Genomic DNA, 13,335 nt, shown 5'->3' on the forward strand with positions numbered 1-13,335 from the left:
TTTAAATTTGGCGAGAAAAATTACTTCAGTGCCTAAACTTGCGGCATACTTTGAACTGATGTTATAACTTGGCTCAAGCGTGTAAATACGGTGCAAAACTCGTTTGAATACACATGTAATGCTGACCAGACATGACAACGTGGCGTGGGGCCATTATCAGTGACCGACCGTGTAGACCAGGCGTGTGTCATGTTTTTCTTTTTGCAAAAACACTTTTATTTTTATTTTCGCACGAAAAAGCTCCTAACAGATGCGGGACCCATCTATCATAAAACATAGCAAGTTTAATATCAGAATGACAAATTGCATCCTGGAGGATTCGAACTTCCTAATTCCAATCGTAAAGCTCACTCGGCTAGCTACTCTACCACGACAGAGTTTGTTGACCTAGGAGGATCAGAAAGCATATAAATTAAGAATTTTAATATTTCCCAAAACAAGCTGCTGTGGCGGTTCGAACCTGCGACACGGGCAAACAATAGGGCGTGTCCGCCACTACATCCACAACCATTTAATTTCTACGTGGATTATTATTCTTTTTGTCAGTAAGAAATCGCGCTCATGGGCTAAAACAAACTATTTTTTTCATTTTTAGAAATGTGTAAAAAATATATTAAACAAATTACACAAAAAGATGCTCATGTAATTCCAAATTTCCACCTATTAATTTAACATAAATCTATACAATAAAACTACGAATTATACAAATGTTTATATAATTTTTAAAAGTGTTTTAATATTAACTACAAACATTAAAGTAATTTAATTATATGTGTATATATATATCTAAAGTTACATATATGTTCATTTTTTACAGGGTTTTTAATAAAATATGTAGTATATAAAAGTGTTCATGCTGGACTTTTTTAAATTTTTTATAAGTTCATGTGTTTTCAAAAATAAATTAAATAAATACAAATATATGTATGAAAAAAAATATGGGCCTACCGTGCCATCTGAAGATCCTCAAGTGAATACATATTTAAAATCATATGTGTATTATTTAGATTTACGATTTTTTAAAGAATTTTCGGAAAAGAAAAAGAAAAACGAAACACATGTTCAAAATGGCCTACACTAACTGCAGTCCGTTTTAGCCCATGAGCGAGGTCAGTTATAGACATAAAACATAACATTCCAACTAAGCCACAAAGTTGTTTTTGTTCAGGGTGGTAGCCTTATCATCTTCTCGCATGTTCGACCCGCATGGCCGCATCTTTTGTGTCGGAATTAAAATTCTTAATTCATGTTGAAAAAATGATGAAAAAAATGATATAAGGAGCGAGCATCGTTGCAACACATTAAATGTTTTCGTGGTTGGTTGGCTAGCAGCACCCATAGGTTAGCTTGAGTTCCAGGTTTAAATCCTCTTGTGTGCAGTTTTATATTTTACTGACAGATGGGTCCTGCGCTATGCCCACGTCAAGGGCTTTTTTTTGAGAAAATAATAAAAAATTAGAGGATTTCGCAAAAAAAAAAACGCCACCGTCTGATCACTTACAGCAGCCCCAGACCGCGCTGTCAGCATCGCATGCGTATACAATCGCCTTTTGTATCGTATTTGCATGCCCGAGCCAAGTTGTAGCACCAGTTCAATGTATGCCGCAAGTTATGGTACTAAAATGACTTTTCTCGCCAAGTTTAAGCACCTGTGGTGTAATTGACTCTCCTTTTAACCATCCTCTCTGTCTCTCTCTCCCATAAACCTGCGTCGGCGCCGTTGGTTGCCGTGGTACCCTCATCGACGGGTCCAAGCCTCCTATGGCCTCCTCTATCAAGACCTCCTTCCTTTAAATTGTCTATATACGGCGCTACTCGGCCACGTCCTCTCATGCCCGAGGGTTTCACTTTGGAAGTTGCGTTCGTAGATCAAGGGCAGTACTTCCGATCAAGGTACAGGCAGCCTTTCAACATTGACTCCTTGACTATTATCGCCTTGCTAGGTTTACCTCTTCTTTTTCTCTGATATGTGCTTCTTCCCTGATATTATGCATGTATTCAGCAGAGATTAATGATCTCACCTAGCCTGCGTTTCTACCTTTGCCAATCCCATCAAGTAGCTGATCACGTTTCAATTTGCTGCTTGCTTAATAAGGGATGCATGTATGTAGAAGAAAAACTCTATCATGTGGTTGATGTGTGATGGAATAAGCGGTGATGCAGGCACGGTGGCGTGCGTGTGCCAGGTCGAGTCCGGCGCGGTGCAGACCGGCGTAGGAGCGTCAGGTCGAGTCCGCGGACTCGGGTCAGGTCGTAGGTGTGCGTTGTGTGGCGTCAGTGGCGTAGTCAGGCCCCAGATTACCTGGTCGTGGCCTGGGGCGTGGAGTGGAAAACCTTCGGCGAATGTAGCTACAGCAAACATGTGTATCCTTATCTAATTTACATGTTCATGTATGTTGTTTTTCAATCAATTTGTTGTTTTTTCTAGCAGAAAACGGGGCCAGGGAGAAAGGAAATCAACGATGTTTTGATGTTGCAAGGCCTTATAGTTAGTTCTTTGTCTTAGTCGCAGCCATGCATGTGGGAGTCTATGAAAACAAGTTCATTTATTCTAACTTCTCTATCAATAGATATAGTTGTACAACACAGTGATAGGCATCGTATATTTACTCATTTTGAACAGTGTAACCAGTTTCTTTTGCGATCTGAGTTCATTCCCTATACACGTGATTCATTTTACTAAGGTTGCTATAGTTAGTCCTTAAGAAGCTGATGTTAGTCCTTATGTAATCATTGTTGTACTAGGTTTAGAAACTCGCTCTAAGTGGTACTATTCTGTATCTCGAGGGCTAGATTGCTTGCTTGACTCACACATCCTTTCCGGTTGTCTTTACTTAGAACTTCTTTCACTTAATTTATTCGACTGTAACTTGCTCTTTTTTATCTGGTAGTGTTCTTGCCCTGTTGATGCAGGTGTATAGGAGGGCATCACGAATATTTTGGGGTTGCATCCATTCTCTGCAATACAAATATGATATTGTATTGCGATATATTCGCTATTGTATGGCTGATTTTGTAAAATCTTTGATTTTTAGTCTTTTTATTCTACTCACACGATATGATTTTTCCATGGATGTATATCTTTACATTTTTTGTTGAAATAGATCAAAAGTGATAAAAAATACGCTTCAATTTTGTGTGAGAAACATTCATTGTTGGCAGTAAAAAACCATTTCATTTCTCCATACAAAATTGAGCCACACAACAGGCGGGCATCTATCAGAATAAGTTCATCTATATTATTCTAACTTCACTTTCATTAGATGCATTTCTACGACAAAGTGGGCGGTATTCTATCTTTTCGATTTTGCTCTATTTTTTGCCAAGTGATTACAATCCCTATATGAGGGACTCATTTTATAATGATTGCTATACAAAGTGAATAAGAAGCTGCTGTTAGCCTTTATGGAATCGTTGATGTACCATATTTAGGAACTAGCACTATGTTGTATCGTTCTATATCCTGAGGGGGTAGACTACTTGCCTACTTCACTCATTTTCTCCGGTTGTCTTTGCTTAGAACTTTTTATTTCACTAATTTTATTCTATTGTAGCTTGCCCTTGTCTGCATGGTATTGTTTTTGCTCTGTTGGTGTTGCTTTTAGTGGGCAGTATAGCAGGGCACAATGAATACTTTGGGATTTCATGCTTTCTTTGCAATAGATATATAAAAAGGTATTCTGATTTATTTTCTTTTGTATGACTGAATTTTGTCATGAGTATTTGATTTTGCCATGGATGTATCTTTTCATTTTAATTTTCTGGCTTGGATTAGATCAATAATTCACATTCACCTTTTAGTGAGAGATTAAATATTCATTTGATTAATGTTATTATCATACTTCACATGGTTTTACACCTTTATACAACTATGCCATGATTGGAAAATCATGTGTACATAGAAAAATCGATCCAGAAATTCAACAATGGACATATTTTCCGTTGACATTATGCGCATTTAAGAGAGTTCTAATGTTTTCAGTAATAATAAAAGGCCATCGAAAAGATATGTCTAAACTTTGTTTCTTTTTGAATGTTTATTTGAAAGAATCACCATGCTCCTTCTAATATTGCTAGCCCGTGCAGCCGCACGGGTTGACGACTAGTTCTATTAATTCAACTAGTTCTTACTAAAAATAAACTTACTCTAAATAAAAATAAACTAGTACCTAATTAGTACCTAGTTCTTACTAACTAATTAGTACCTAGGAACTACTGCCCTAATTACCATCTAATTTGATGAAACTAGGGGTGGAAAGTGGTAGCGGATAATCCGAAATATCCGATATTCATATTTGATCGGATATTCCAATTATCCAACTTAAAAATCAAATAAGTGGTCAAATTTTACTCGTTTTATGATTAATCTTAGAAATTATTATGCATTACAATAGTGCTTATTCATAAACCTATTTATCATTGACTTATTGTATGTCACAAGTTGAATACTTCATGTCACATAGCTATTGACTAATATACTTAAGCAATATGTCACTATTATTCGTATCCATTCCGAATCAAGAAAACATCCGAGCCCCACCCGTATCTAATAACATCCGTATTTGCATTCGTATTTGTTTTGTATATATGAAAACGGAAGTGGTAAGAGCACTATCCGATCCGCATCCGATCCGTTTCCACCCCTAGATGAACCCTAACTAATTTGATGCAATCTAAAATTTGAAGAACCCTAGGCAGAGGTAGGGGAGGGGGAGGAGGAGGCGTGCTCACCTCGAGTGCCTGCGGCGAGGGAGGGGCAGGCGGCGTCGAGGTCGGGGTCGGGGCTCGGGCGCGCGGCGGAGGGCGGCGTCGAGGTCGGGTTCGGGGGCGGTGTCGAGGTCAGGGGCGGCGTCGAGGTTGGGGTCGGGGGCGGCGTCGAATCCGGGATCGGGGGCGGCGTCGAGGGTGTGCGGAGAGCGACGGGAGACCACGCGGCGGCCGATGGCGATGCAGGGCGATGGCGGCGGCGATAGCGGAGGAGTTGGGAATTGGGGGAAGTGGCCATGGGGAAGAACGAACCACGCGGTTAAGTTAAAAGTAGCAGTAGCGCGTTTCAGGAAGCGCGTTACTGCTAAGTTAGCTGTAGCGCGTTTCCGAACATGCGCTACTGCTATTCCTTTCTCTTTTTTCCCTCTTTTCATTTATTTTTCTTTACATTTTATTTTATCTTTTCTCCTTTTTCTATTTCTTTCATTTTTATTTACTTTTCTATTTGCTTTCCATTTAATTTTATTTCTGTTAGCAGTAGCGCCTTTCTACCTAAACGCGCTGCTACAAAGCAAGTAGCGGTAGCGCTGTTCCTATTAGATCGCTACTACTATGTGTAGCCTATCGGCTTAGCAGTGGGAATTTTAGTAGTAGCGCTTTTATATTCAGACGCGCTACTGCTACAATTGTATCTGTAGCGCTGTTTCCGCCAACGCGCTACTGCTAGTTAGCACTAGCGTGCTTTTTTGACACATGCTACTGCTAAAGTTCTATGTATAAGGTTTTCCCTAGTAGTGGTAGCTATCGATTTGTTCGAGGTGGCCAATCGAGTTGGCACGCAGCGAGAAGCCGCCCAACACGAAAATTTGACCGGGGAGGAAAGTCTCCCCTGAAACAACATCGTTGTGGGTGATTGATCGAGCTATCGACCCTTTTGTCGACGGCACAGTGGAACTCCCAATGAAAGCACCAACACTACTAGGGAAAACCTTATACACAGAATCTTAGCAGCAGCGTTGTTTAAAAACAAACGCTACTGCTAATTATCAGTAGCGAGCTTCAGGAAACTGCGCTACTAATAGCCCAGTAGCAGTAGCGCTCTAGATGAAACAAGCGCTACTACTATAATTGCCACGGTAGGCTAGATATAGTAGTAGCTCCCTTCTTCTTCTGGACACGCTATTGCTAAAGTACTTAGTAGTAGCGTTTTTATTAAAAACTCGCTGCTGCTAAGTATCAGTCCCCTTGCAACTAATTAAGTTTAGTCCCATACTGCTAAGCGAACAAGGTGTTTACCACCTTAAATATGTTACTTCTCAAACTATCTCTAGCACTTGGTCTTCATTGAACTATATGTGTAGGATTTGTGGCTGCAATATGAATCCTCGCCTGTACCTATACAGGTAGGGTGAGGATTCATGTTGACTATTTAGATTCTATAAAAAAGATCAATGATGACCAATGTATATTTTTGATGTTTTTACATTGCTTAGACTTAGCAGTAGCGTTTTTTAGGACAAAGCGCTACTGATATTGGTCTTAGCAGTAGCGCGCTCCCTGTGCCCGCGCTACTACTAAAGCAAAACAAAACACGCGGCTCGACCGCCCCCCCGCACGGTCATCTCTCAATCGTCCGCCTCCGCCCGACGTCGGCAGCTGCGGTTAGGGTTTCTCCTCCGCCACCACCGCCGCAGGTAATGCTCCCCCCTCTCGCCGCCCCCCGCTGCTCCTCCACCCTCTCGCCGCCCACTCTGTCGCTGGCCGTAAGCTCTGGCCGGGCGCCTTTGGCCGACCGCCCTCGATCCCCTCGCCGGCCGCTGTTGTCGCCCCCTCGTCAGCACCCCCGACCGAGGTCACCATGCCATCCCCCCTCCGCTCGACAGCAACCCCCGAGGGCTGCCCTACCTAGATGCAGCGAGGGCTTACGAATTTCTTCCTGCTACATTTTGATTTAGTAGGCTAGTTCATATGCAACATTTTGATTTAGTTGATATGATTTAGTTTATTTAGTAGGCTAGTTGATTTAGAACATTTTGATTTAGTTGATTTAGTAGGCTTGTTGATTTAGTTGATTTAGTATACACCATTTTTTGTTTATTTTTCTATACATGGATAGCTAGATGCTTTTGTTTTTCTGTAATAACTTATTTTTGGCAAAATATAGGTGCCAATTTAGTTAAATTTGCCACTTGTTTTTTTAATCAATTATCTTAGGCAATAGGGGCCAAATTAGGTGAAATGTCTTGGTAGGTGGTACCCTGATTTGGTAGATATTTGTGAAAAGTTTTTTTTGGCAATAGGTACCACCGAAATGCTTTGGTAGGTGGTACCTTGTCATCTAATATGTTACTAGATCTTAGGATTATAATTGTCCATCAAATTGCTTCTCGCGGAAGAACCAAAAATATCACATGCTACTGTTTTTATTTCCTGTGAAGTGGATCATTAATCCTTTGCTCATATTGCTTTAGGAAAATGGCGCCACCACCACCACCACCATGTCGACTGTGCAAGTCAAGGTGCGCCAGCAGCCTTGCAACTGGCAAGCTGTTCGGCATCTACTTCCAGCCGAGTTTTCGTCATGCGGCGGTAAGAAATTAGATGAAATGTAACAACTATTTTATTTTTAGTGTTGGCATTACTGTATTGTGTCATTTTGCTTTTTTTTCACAGATTGTCCCATGCAATGTGATGTTGAAATTCAACAAGCTGACAGGAGACACCGTGACATTTGAGGCTCCTGGGGGCCCGTACACTATTTAGGTCGAGAAAGGACGCAATATGTCGCAGATTGGAGGAGATGGATGGGCCCGTTTCCTCGCCCGCATGCGTCTTACTGGTGGTGAGTTGATCAGCTTCTCCTTCAGAGCAGAAAGACCCAAGTTGGCTGTCATTTATATCAACCTGGTGGAAGATGATGAAGATGACGAAGATGATGAAGATAATGAGGACCCACTCGATGAAGATGATGAGAACCCACTTCATGAATCCATCGTAGCTCAAAGAATGAGGCTGAGCGAGGAGGAGGTGTGCAACCTATGGGACATAATTCCGCCACATGATGACTTTGTCGGGGTGCCATTCGTGACCCGCCTGACAAGTACCATGGTCGATCGGCATGAAATGGTATGTTATACTGACTGTAGTAATTTAATGATATATATATATATGCTTTATTGTTATACTTACAAATGCAAATTATCCGATGATATGCTTAGTGAATATGATGATATGCTTAGTGTAGAGTCCAATGATATGCTGTGTGGGAATCTAGTCAATGATATGCTTTAGTGTAGAGTATGATCACATGCTTATTAGTGTAGAATCCAAGGAACTATTAATAGTGTAGATAATCCATATATACTTATTAGTAGAATTAATGCTTAATTAGTACAAATGTGTAGTACCGTGTCTTTTGATAGTGTAGAAATCTATACTTAATAGAAATATATTTGCAAGAGTATGTGCGAGGCTATTTATTAGTTGATATGTTTTTCTTATTCATAAATTGCCAAAGAACCTATCTGTGAGTTGTGGTATCGAGCCTGATGAAGAAGGCTCAGCTGGACTACGCCTTACCGCAAGGGGCTCCGTCACCACCTGTACTTACCGCATGGACACAGACAGTCGCACACACTTAAACTCGGTTGGGTGGAAGAAATTCCTCGTTGGCAAGAATCTTCGTGTTGGACAGGCCATCCTAATTACTATCAGGAACACCCACCGCCCAGGCTTGAGGATGATGATCGTCGTCGATATCATCTAGAACTACATATGTGTGTGTGGCTATATCATCTAGAACTACATATGATGGTCGTCGTCGATATCATGTAGAACTACATATGATGATCGTCGTCGATATCATCTAGAACTACATATGATGATCGTCGTCAATATCACCTTGTACTGCTTGAGGATGCATGTTGACTATATATGAAATTGTTATCTAGTACTCCCTCCGTTCCAAATTACTCGTCTTGGTTTTAGTTCAAATTTGAACTAAAACCACGACGAGTAATTTGGAACAGAGGTAGTACTACCTAATACCTATAATGCTTTATGAAATTGATATCTAGTAGTATCTAGTATCTGGAAATTGCAGCTTATTGAAACTGAAACTGGGTAGGAAGCTGGGGGGAAATGATGGAACACATAGTAGTAGCACGGGGCTAGGAGAGCGCTACAGCTAGCTAATAGTAGCGTGTTCTGGAAAAGCGCTGCTGATATAGTCAATAGTAGTAGCGCGGGTACAGACCGCGCTACTAATAACTGTTAGCTGTAGCGCCTTATTAGTAGCGCGGCTGCCCGCGCTGCTGATAGCCTCAAAACCCGTGCTACTACTAGGGTTTTCCCTAGTAGTGCAATGTCGGTGTCAAAACCGGCCGATCTCGGGGAGGGGTCCCGAACTGTGCGTCTGAGGATCGAAGGTAACAGGAGGCAGGGGACACGATGTTTACCCAGGTTCGGGCCCTCTTAATGGAGGTAATACCCTACTTCCTGCTTGATTGACTTTGATGAGTATAGGGGTTACAAGAGTTGATCTACCTCGAGATCGTAATGGCTAAACCCTAGATGTCTAGCCTGTATGACTCGTCTTAGCATCTATGGACTAAACCCCCCGGTTTATATAGACACCGGAGGGGTTTAGGGTTGTATAGAGTCGGTTTACAGAAAAAGGAAACTACACATCCGCACGCCAAGCTTGCCATCCACGCAAAGGAGAGTCCCATCTGGACATGGGGGAAGGCCTTCTGTCTCGTATATTCATGACCCATCAGTCCGGCCCATGTAGGATAAGCCGGCTCCCCGAGGACCCCATAATCTAGGACTCCCTCAGTGACGTCCTCGCCTTCTTGATCCAGCAAGACGTGCAAAGTAGTGGATGAGTTCCGGCAGCACAACGGCGTGGTGACGGTGGTGGTGATGCTATCTCCGCAGGGCTTCGCCTAAGCACTCCGAAAATATGCCCGAGGGACAAAACAGTGGAGAGGGGCGCTGCACACGACTCTAAGAGATTGTCGTGGGTGTTGTGTGGCGCTACCTCCCTCGTATATATATAGTGGGGGGTGGGGAGGCAGCCAGGAGGCGCCCCACGGGTGGCCGGCTGGCCCCCTTGGGCTCCTGCCCTCTAGCGACCCCTTTCCTTGTATGCCTGCGGGGGGGAGGGGGGGAGGCAGGAGGAGGTGGCTCCCCCCTTTTCCTTCCTCCTAGCTGGAGGGCAGGAAAGAGGGGCTAGCCCTCCCTCCTTTCCATCCCTAGGGCCGGTGTCCAAGGGAAGGGGCGCGCCAGCCCCTTGTGGGCTGGTGTGTTCCCCCTCTTGGCCCATAAGGCCCATTAACCACCCGGGGCTTCCCGGAACCCCTTCCGGTGATCCGATGACTACCCGATACACTCCGAAACCTTTCCGGTGTCCGAATAATATCGTCCTATATATTAATCTTTACCTTCGAATCATTCCATAGCTCCTCGTTATGTCTGTGATCTCATCTGGGACTCCGAAGAACATTCGCTCACCAAATCACATAACTCATATAACACTATATCGTCAACGAACATTAAGCGTGCGGACCCTACGGGTTTGAGACTATGTAGACATGACCGAGACACCTCTCCGGTCAATAACCAATAGCGGAACCTGGATGCCCATATTGGTTCATACATATTCTACGAAGATCTTTATCGGTCGAACCGTTATGACAACATACGTAATTCCCTTTGCCTGTCGGTATGTCACTTGCCCGAGATTCGATCGTCGGTATATTCATATCTAGTTCAATCTCGTTACCGGTAAGTCTCTTTACTCATTCCGTAATACATTATCTCGTAACTAACTCCTTAGTCATTTTGCTTGCAAGCTTCTTGTGATGCTTATTACCGAGAGGGCCCAAAGATTCCTCTCTGATACAAGGAGTGAGAAATCCTAATCTCGATCCATGCCAACTCAAAAGACACCTTCGGAAATACCTGTAGAGCATATTTATGATCACCTAGTTACATTGTGACTTTGATAGCACACAAGGTACTCCTCCGGTATCCGGGAGTTGCATGATCTCATTGTCGAAGGAATATGTATTTGACATTAAGAAAGCAATAGCAATAAACTGAACGATCATATGCTAAGCTAACGGGTGGGTATTCTCCTAATGATGTGATCCCGTTATCAAATGACAATGAATGTCTATGGTTAGGAAACCTTAACCATCTTTGATCAACGATCTAGTCTAGTAGAGGCTCACTTGGGACACGGTATTTGTTTATGTATCCACACATGTATTTAAGTTTCCGATCAATACAATTCTAGCATGAATAATGAACCTTTATCATGACTAAGGAAATATAATAATAATAATAAAAACTTTATTATTGCCTCTAGGGCATATTTCCATCACCAAGTGTGGACTATGACGAGGTCTTTGCTCCCATGGCGCGGCTCGAGTCTGTGCGTCTGCTGCTCACGATCGTAACTCAGGCCAGCTGGCAGGTACATCATATCGACGTTAAATCCACATTCCTCAATGGAGAGCTGCAGGAGGAGGTGTATGTCGTGTAGCTGCCTGGCTTTGAGCGTGCCGACAAGGGGGAGAAAGTGCCCCTCTTGTCCAAAGCTCTATACGGGCTCTGTCAGGCGCTGCGCGCTTGGAACATCGAGCTAGACGACACGCTGGTGTCACTCGGTTTCCAGAGGGGCCCATTGGAGCATGCTGTGTACATGCGGTGCGATAGAGATGAACGAATGTTGCTGGGGGTGTACGTCCACGATCTCGTCGTCATCGGTTCGAGCACGGAGGTCATCGTTTGGTTCAAAGAGCAAATGCAGTCTGTCTTCTCCATGAGTGACCTCGTGTTGCTAAGTTAGTACCTTGGTATCGAGGTGCACCAGGGGACCGACGCGATCACCCTCAAGAAGGTGAGCTACGCGGACAAGATCGTGACAAGGCCGGGCTGACTGGGTGCAACCTAGTGCACAATCCGATGGAGCCGCATCTGAAGCTGAGCAAGGAGAGCACGAGCTCGCTTGTCGACAGGAAGCTTTACCGCAGCGTCGTTGGCAACCTCCGCTATCTGGTGCACACGAGGCCGGACATCTCATTCGCAGTTGGCTTCGTCAGCAGGTTCATGGAGGTACCCACGACAGAGCACTGGGCGGCTGTCAAGCACCTGATAAGGTATGTTGCAGGTACTCTAAACTACGGGTGCAGATACAAGAAGGGAGAGCCGGAGCCGCGGCTGGTTGGTTATAACAAAGCGGATTTCGCCGGTGATGTTGATGACAGGAAGAGCCCCTCCGGGCTGGTGTTCGTCTTTGGGGGGAGTGTGATAAGCCGGCAGTTGCAGAAGCAGAAAGTGATCACCCTCTCATCATGCGAAGCCGAGTACATCACGACGACCACAGCCGCGTGCACGGTCGTCTGGCTCGGGCGGATGCTCGGTGATCTGCTGGGAGATCCAGGCAGTGGGACACCACTCCTCATCGACGACGAATCTGTGATTCAGCTCTACAAGAATCATGTCTTCCACAACAGAACCAAGCACATCGAGACGCGGTTTCACTTCAATCGTGAGCATGTGCGGGATGGAAGGATCGCCGTCGACCACGTCCACACTGGCGAGCAACTAGCTAACATAATGACCAAGGCTTCGCCACGGGTGAAGTTCCAGGAGTTGCAGGGCATGATCGACATCCATAGCTGATTAAGGAGGAGAATGTTAGTTAACAGCTGCTGAAGCAAGTTTCAGTTTCGTCAGGTTTAGTTGTTTGCTTTCTTTCCATTAGTTTCGTCAGTAGAATGTTTTCCATCAGTTAGCAGAAATAAGCTGAGATACGACTCGGTCGTAGTTTGTTAGCTGTATTCACGGCCCTGACCTAATCGTGGGATGGCACGAAGTAGATGGTCACGACTGCATTGCGGGCGACGTGCGGGGAGCGCTTGGATGGCGGTGCTCACGACCTAGACGTGCCTAGCTTTTTGTTTACAGTTAGTTTTCCTGTAATCTCTGAATAAGAAGCAATAGAGCAGAAAAGCTATGAGGTTAAACGCGGCACAAAAACTCCATTGTCCCCCTCGTGAGCTCCAACACTAGGTTTGACAAAATCTTCATCTCAGTTGAAGCATTTCTACGTACTGCCTAACCTAAGCAACTTCACCATCGCGTATGATCCATCTCCAAGATTTCTGACGTCGGATCTCCCATCCAGAGGAGGTGTGAAACATCCTGGCAGTCTTAGCTGCTCAGCCATCGGTCACCATCGTGAGACATGAATAGCTGCATCACATACACGTCTTGAGTTCTTCAGCTGCAACCACTTGATGCAAGCCGGCACGGAAGTCGGTCGTCAGTAACCCCAACAGATAATTGTCTCAGCATCAGATCCTTTCACTCCCGCCAAGAATACATCAGTCACAAGTCATGGTTAGGTAAATTTTCAAGTCCTAGCTGTCAACTGTTCCACATGCATGGAGATGCCAATTTAGCGGAGGAAAGTTGTACCAGCCAAACTTCTCCGACAACCTTGATCGTTTTGCACGCGTCAGTTTAGAACTCCAATAGACAAGCACTTCAAAAAAATTGTCAGCAAGGTGCCATGGATCAATCCTTGGATTGATACTTCATCAGAACAATAATAGC

The 13,335-nt window shown here is 44.0% G+C and overlaps 1 protein-coding gene across 1 annotated transcript; it reads left to right on the forward strand.

Annotated features, from left to right (window-relative positions):
- Positions 1 to 11,679: 11,679 nt before the first annotated feature.
- LOC120969547 (secreted RxLR effector protein 161-like) lies at positions 11,680 to 12,399 on the forward strand. The gene has a single exon (XM_040396778.1). The coding sequence runs from the start codon at positions 11,680 to 11,682 to the stop codon at positions 12,397 to 12,399; it is 720 nt and encodes a 239-aa protein (XP_040252712.1).
- The last annotated feature ends 936 nt before the right edge of the window (positions 12,400 to 13,335 follow it).

The sequence above is a fragment of the Aegilops tauschii genome, chromosome 1 (assembly GCF_002575655.3).
Source record: "Aegilops tauschii subsp. strangulata cultivar AL8/78 chromosome 1, Aet v6.0, whole genome shotgun sequence".
In the NCBI taxonomy this organism is placed as follows: Eukaryota; Viridiplantae; Streptophyta; class Magnoliopsida; order Poales; family Poaceae; genus Aegilops; species Aegilops tauschii.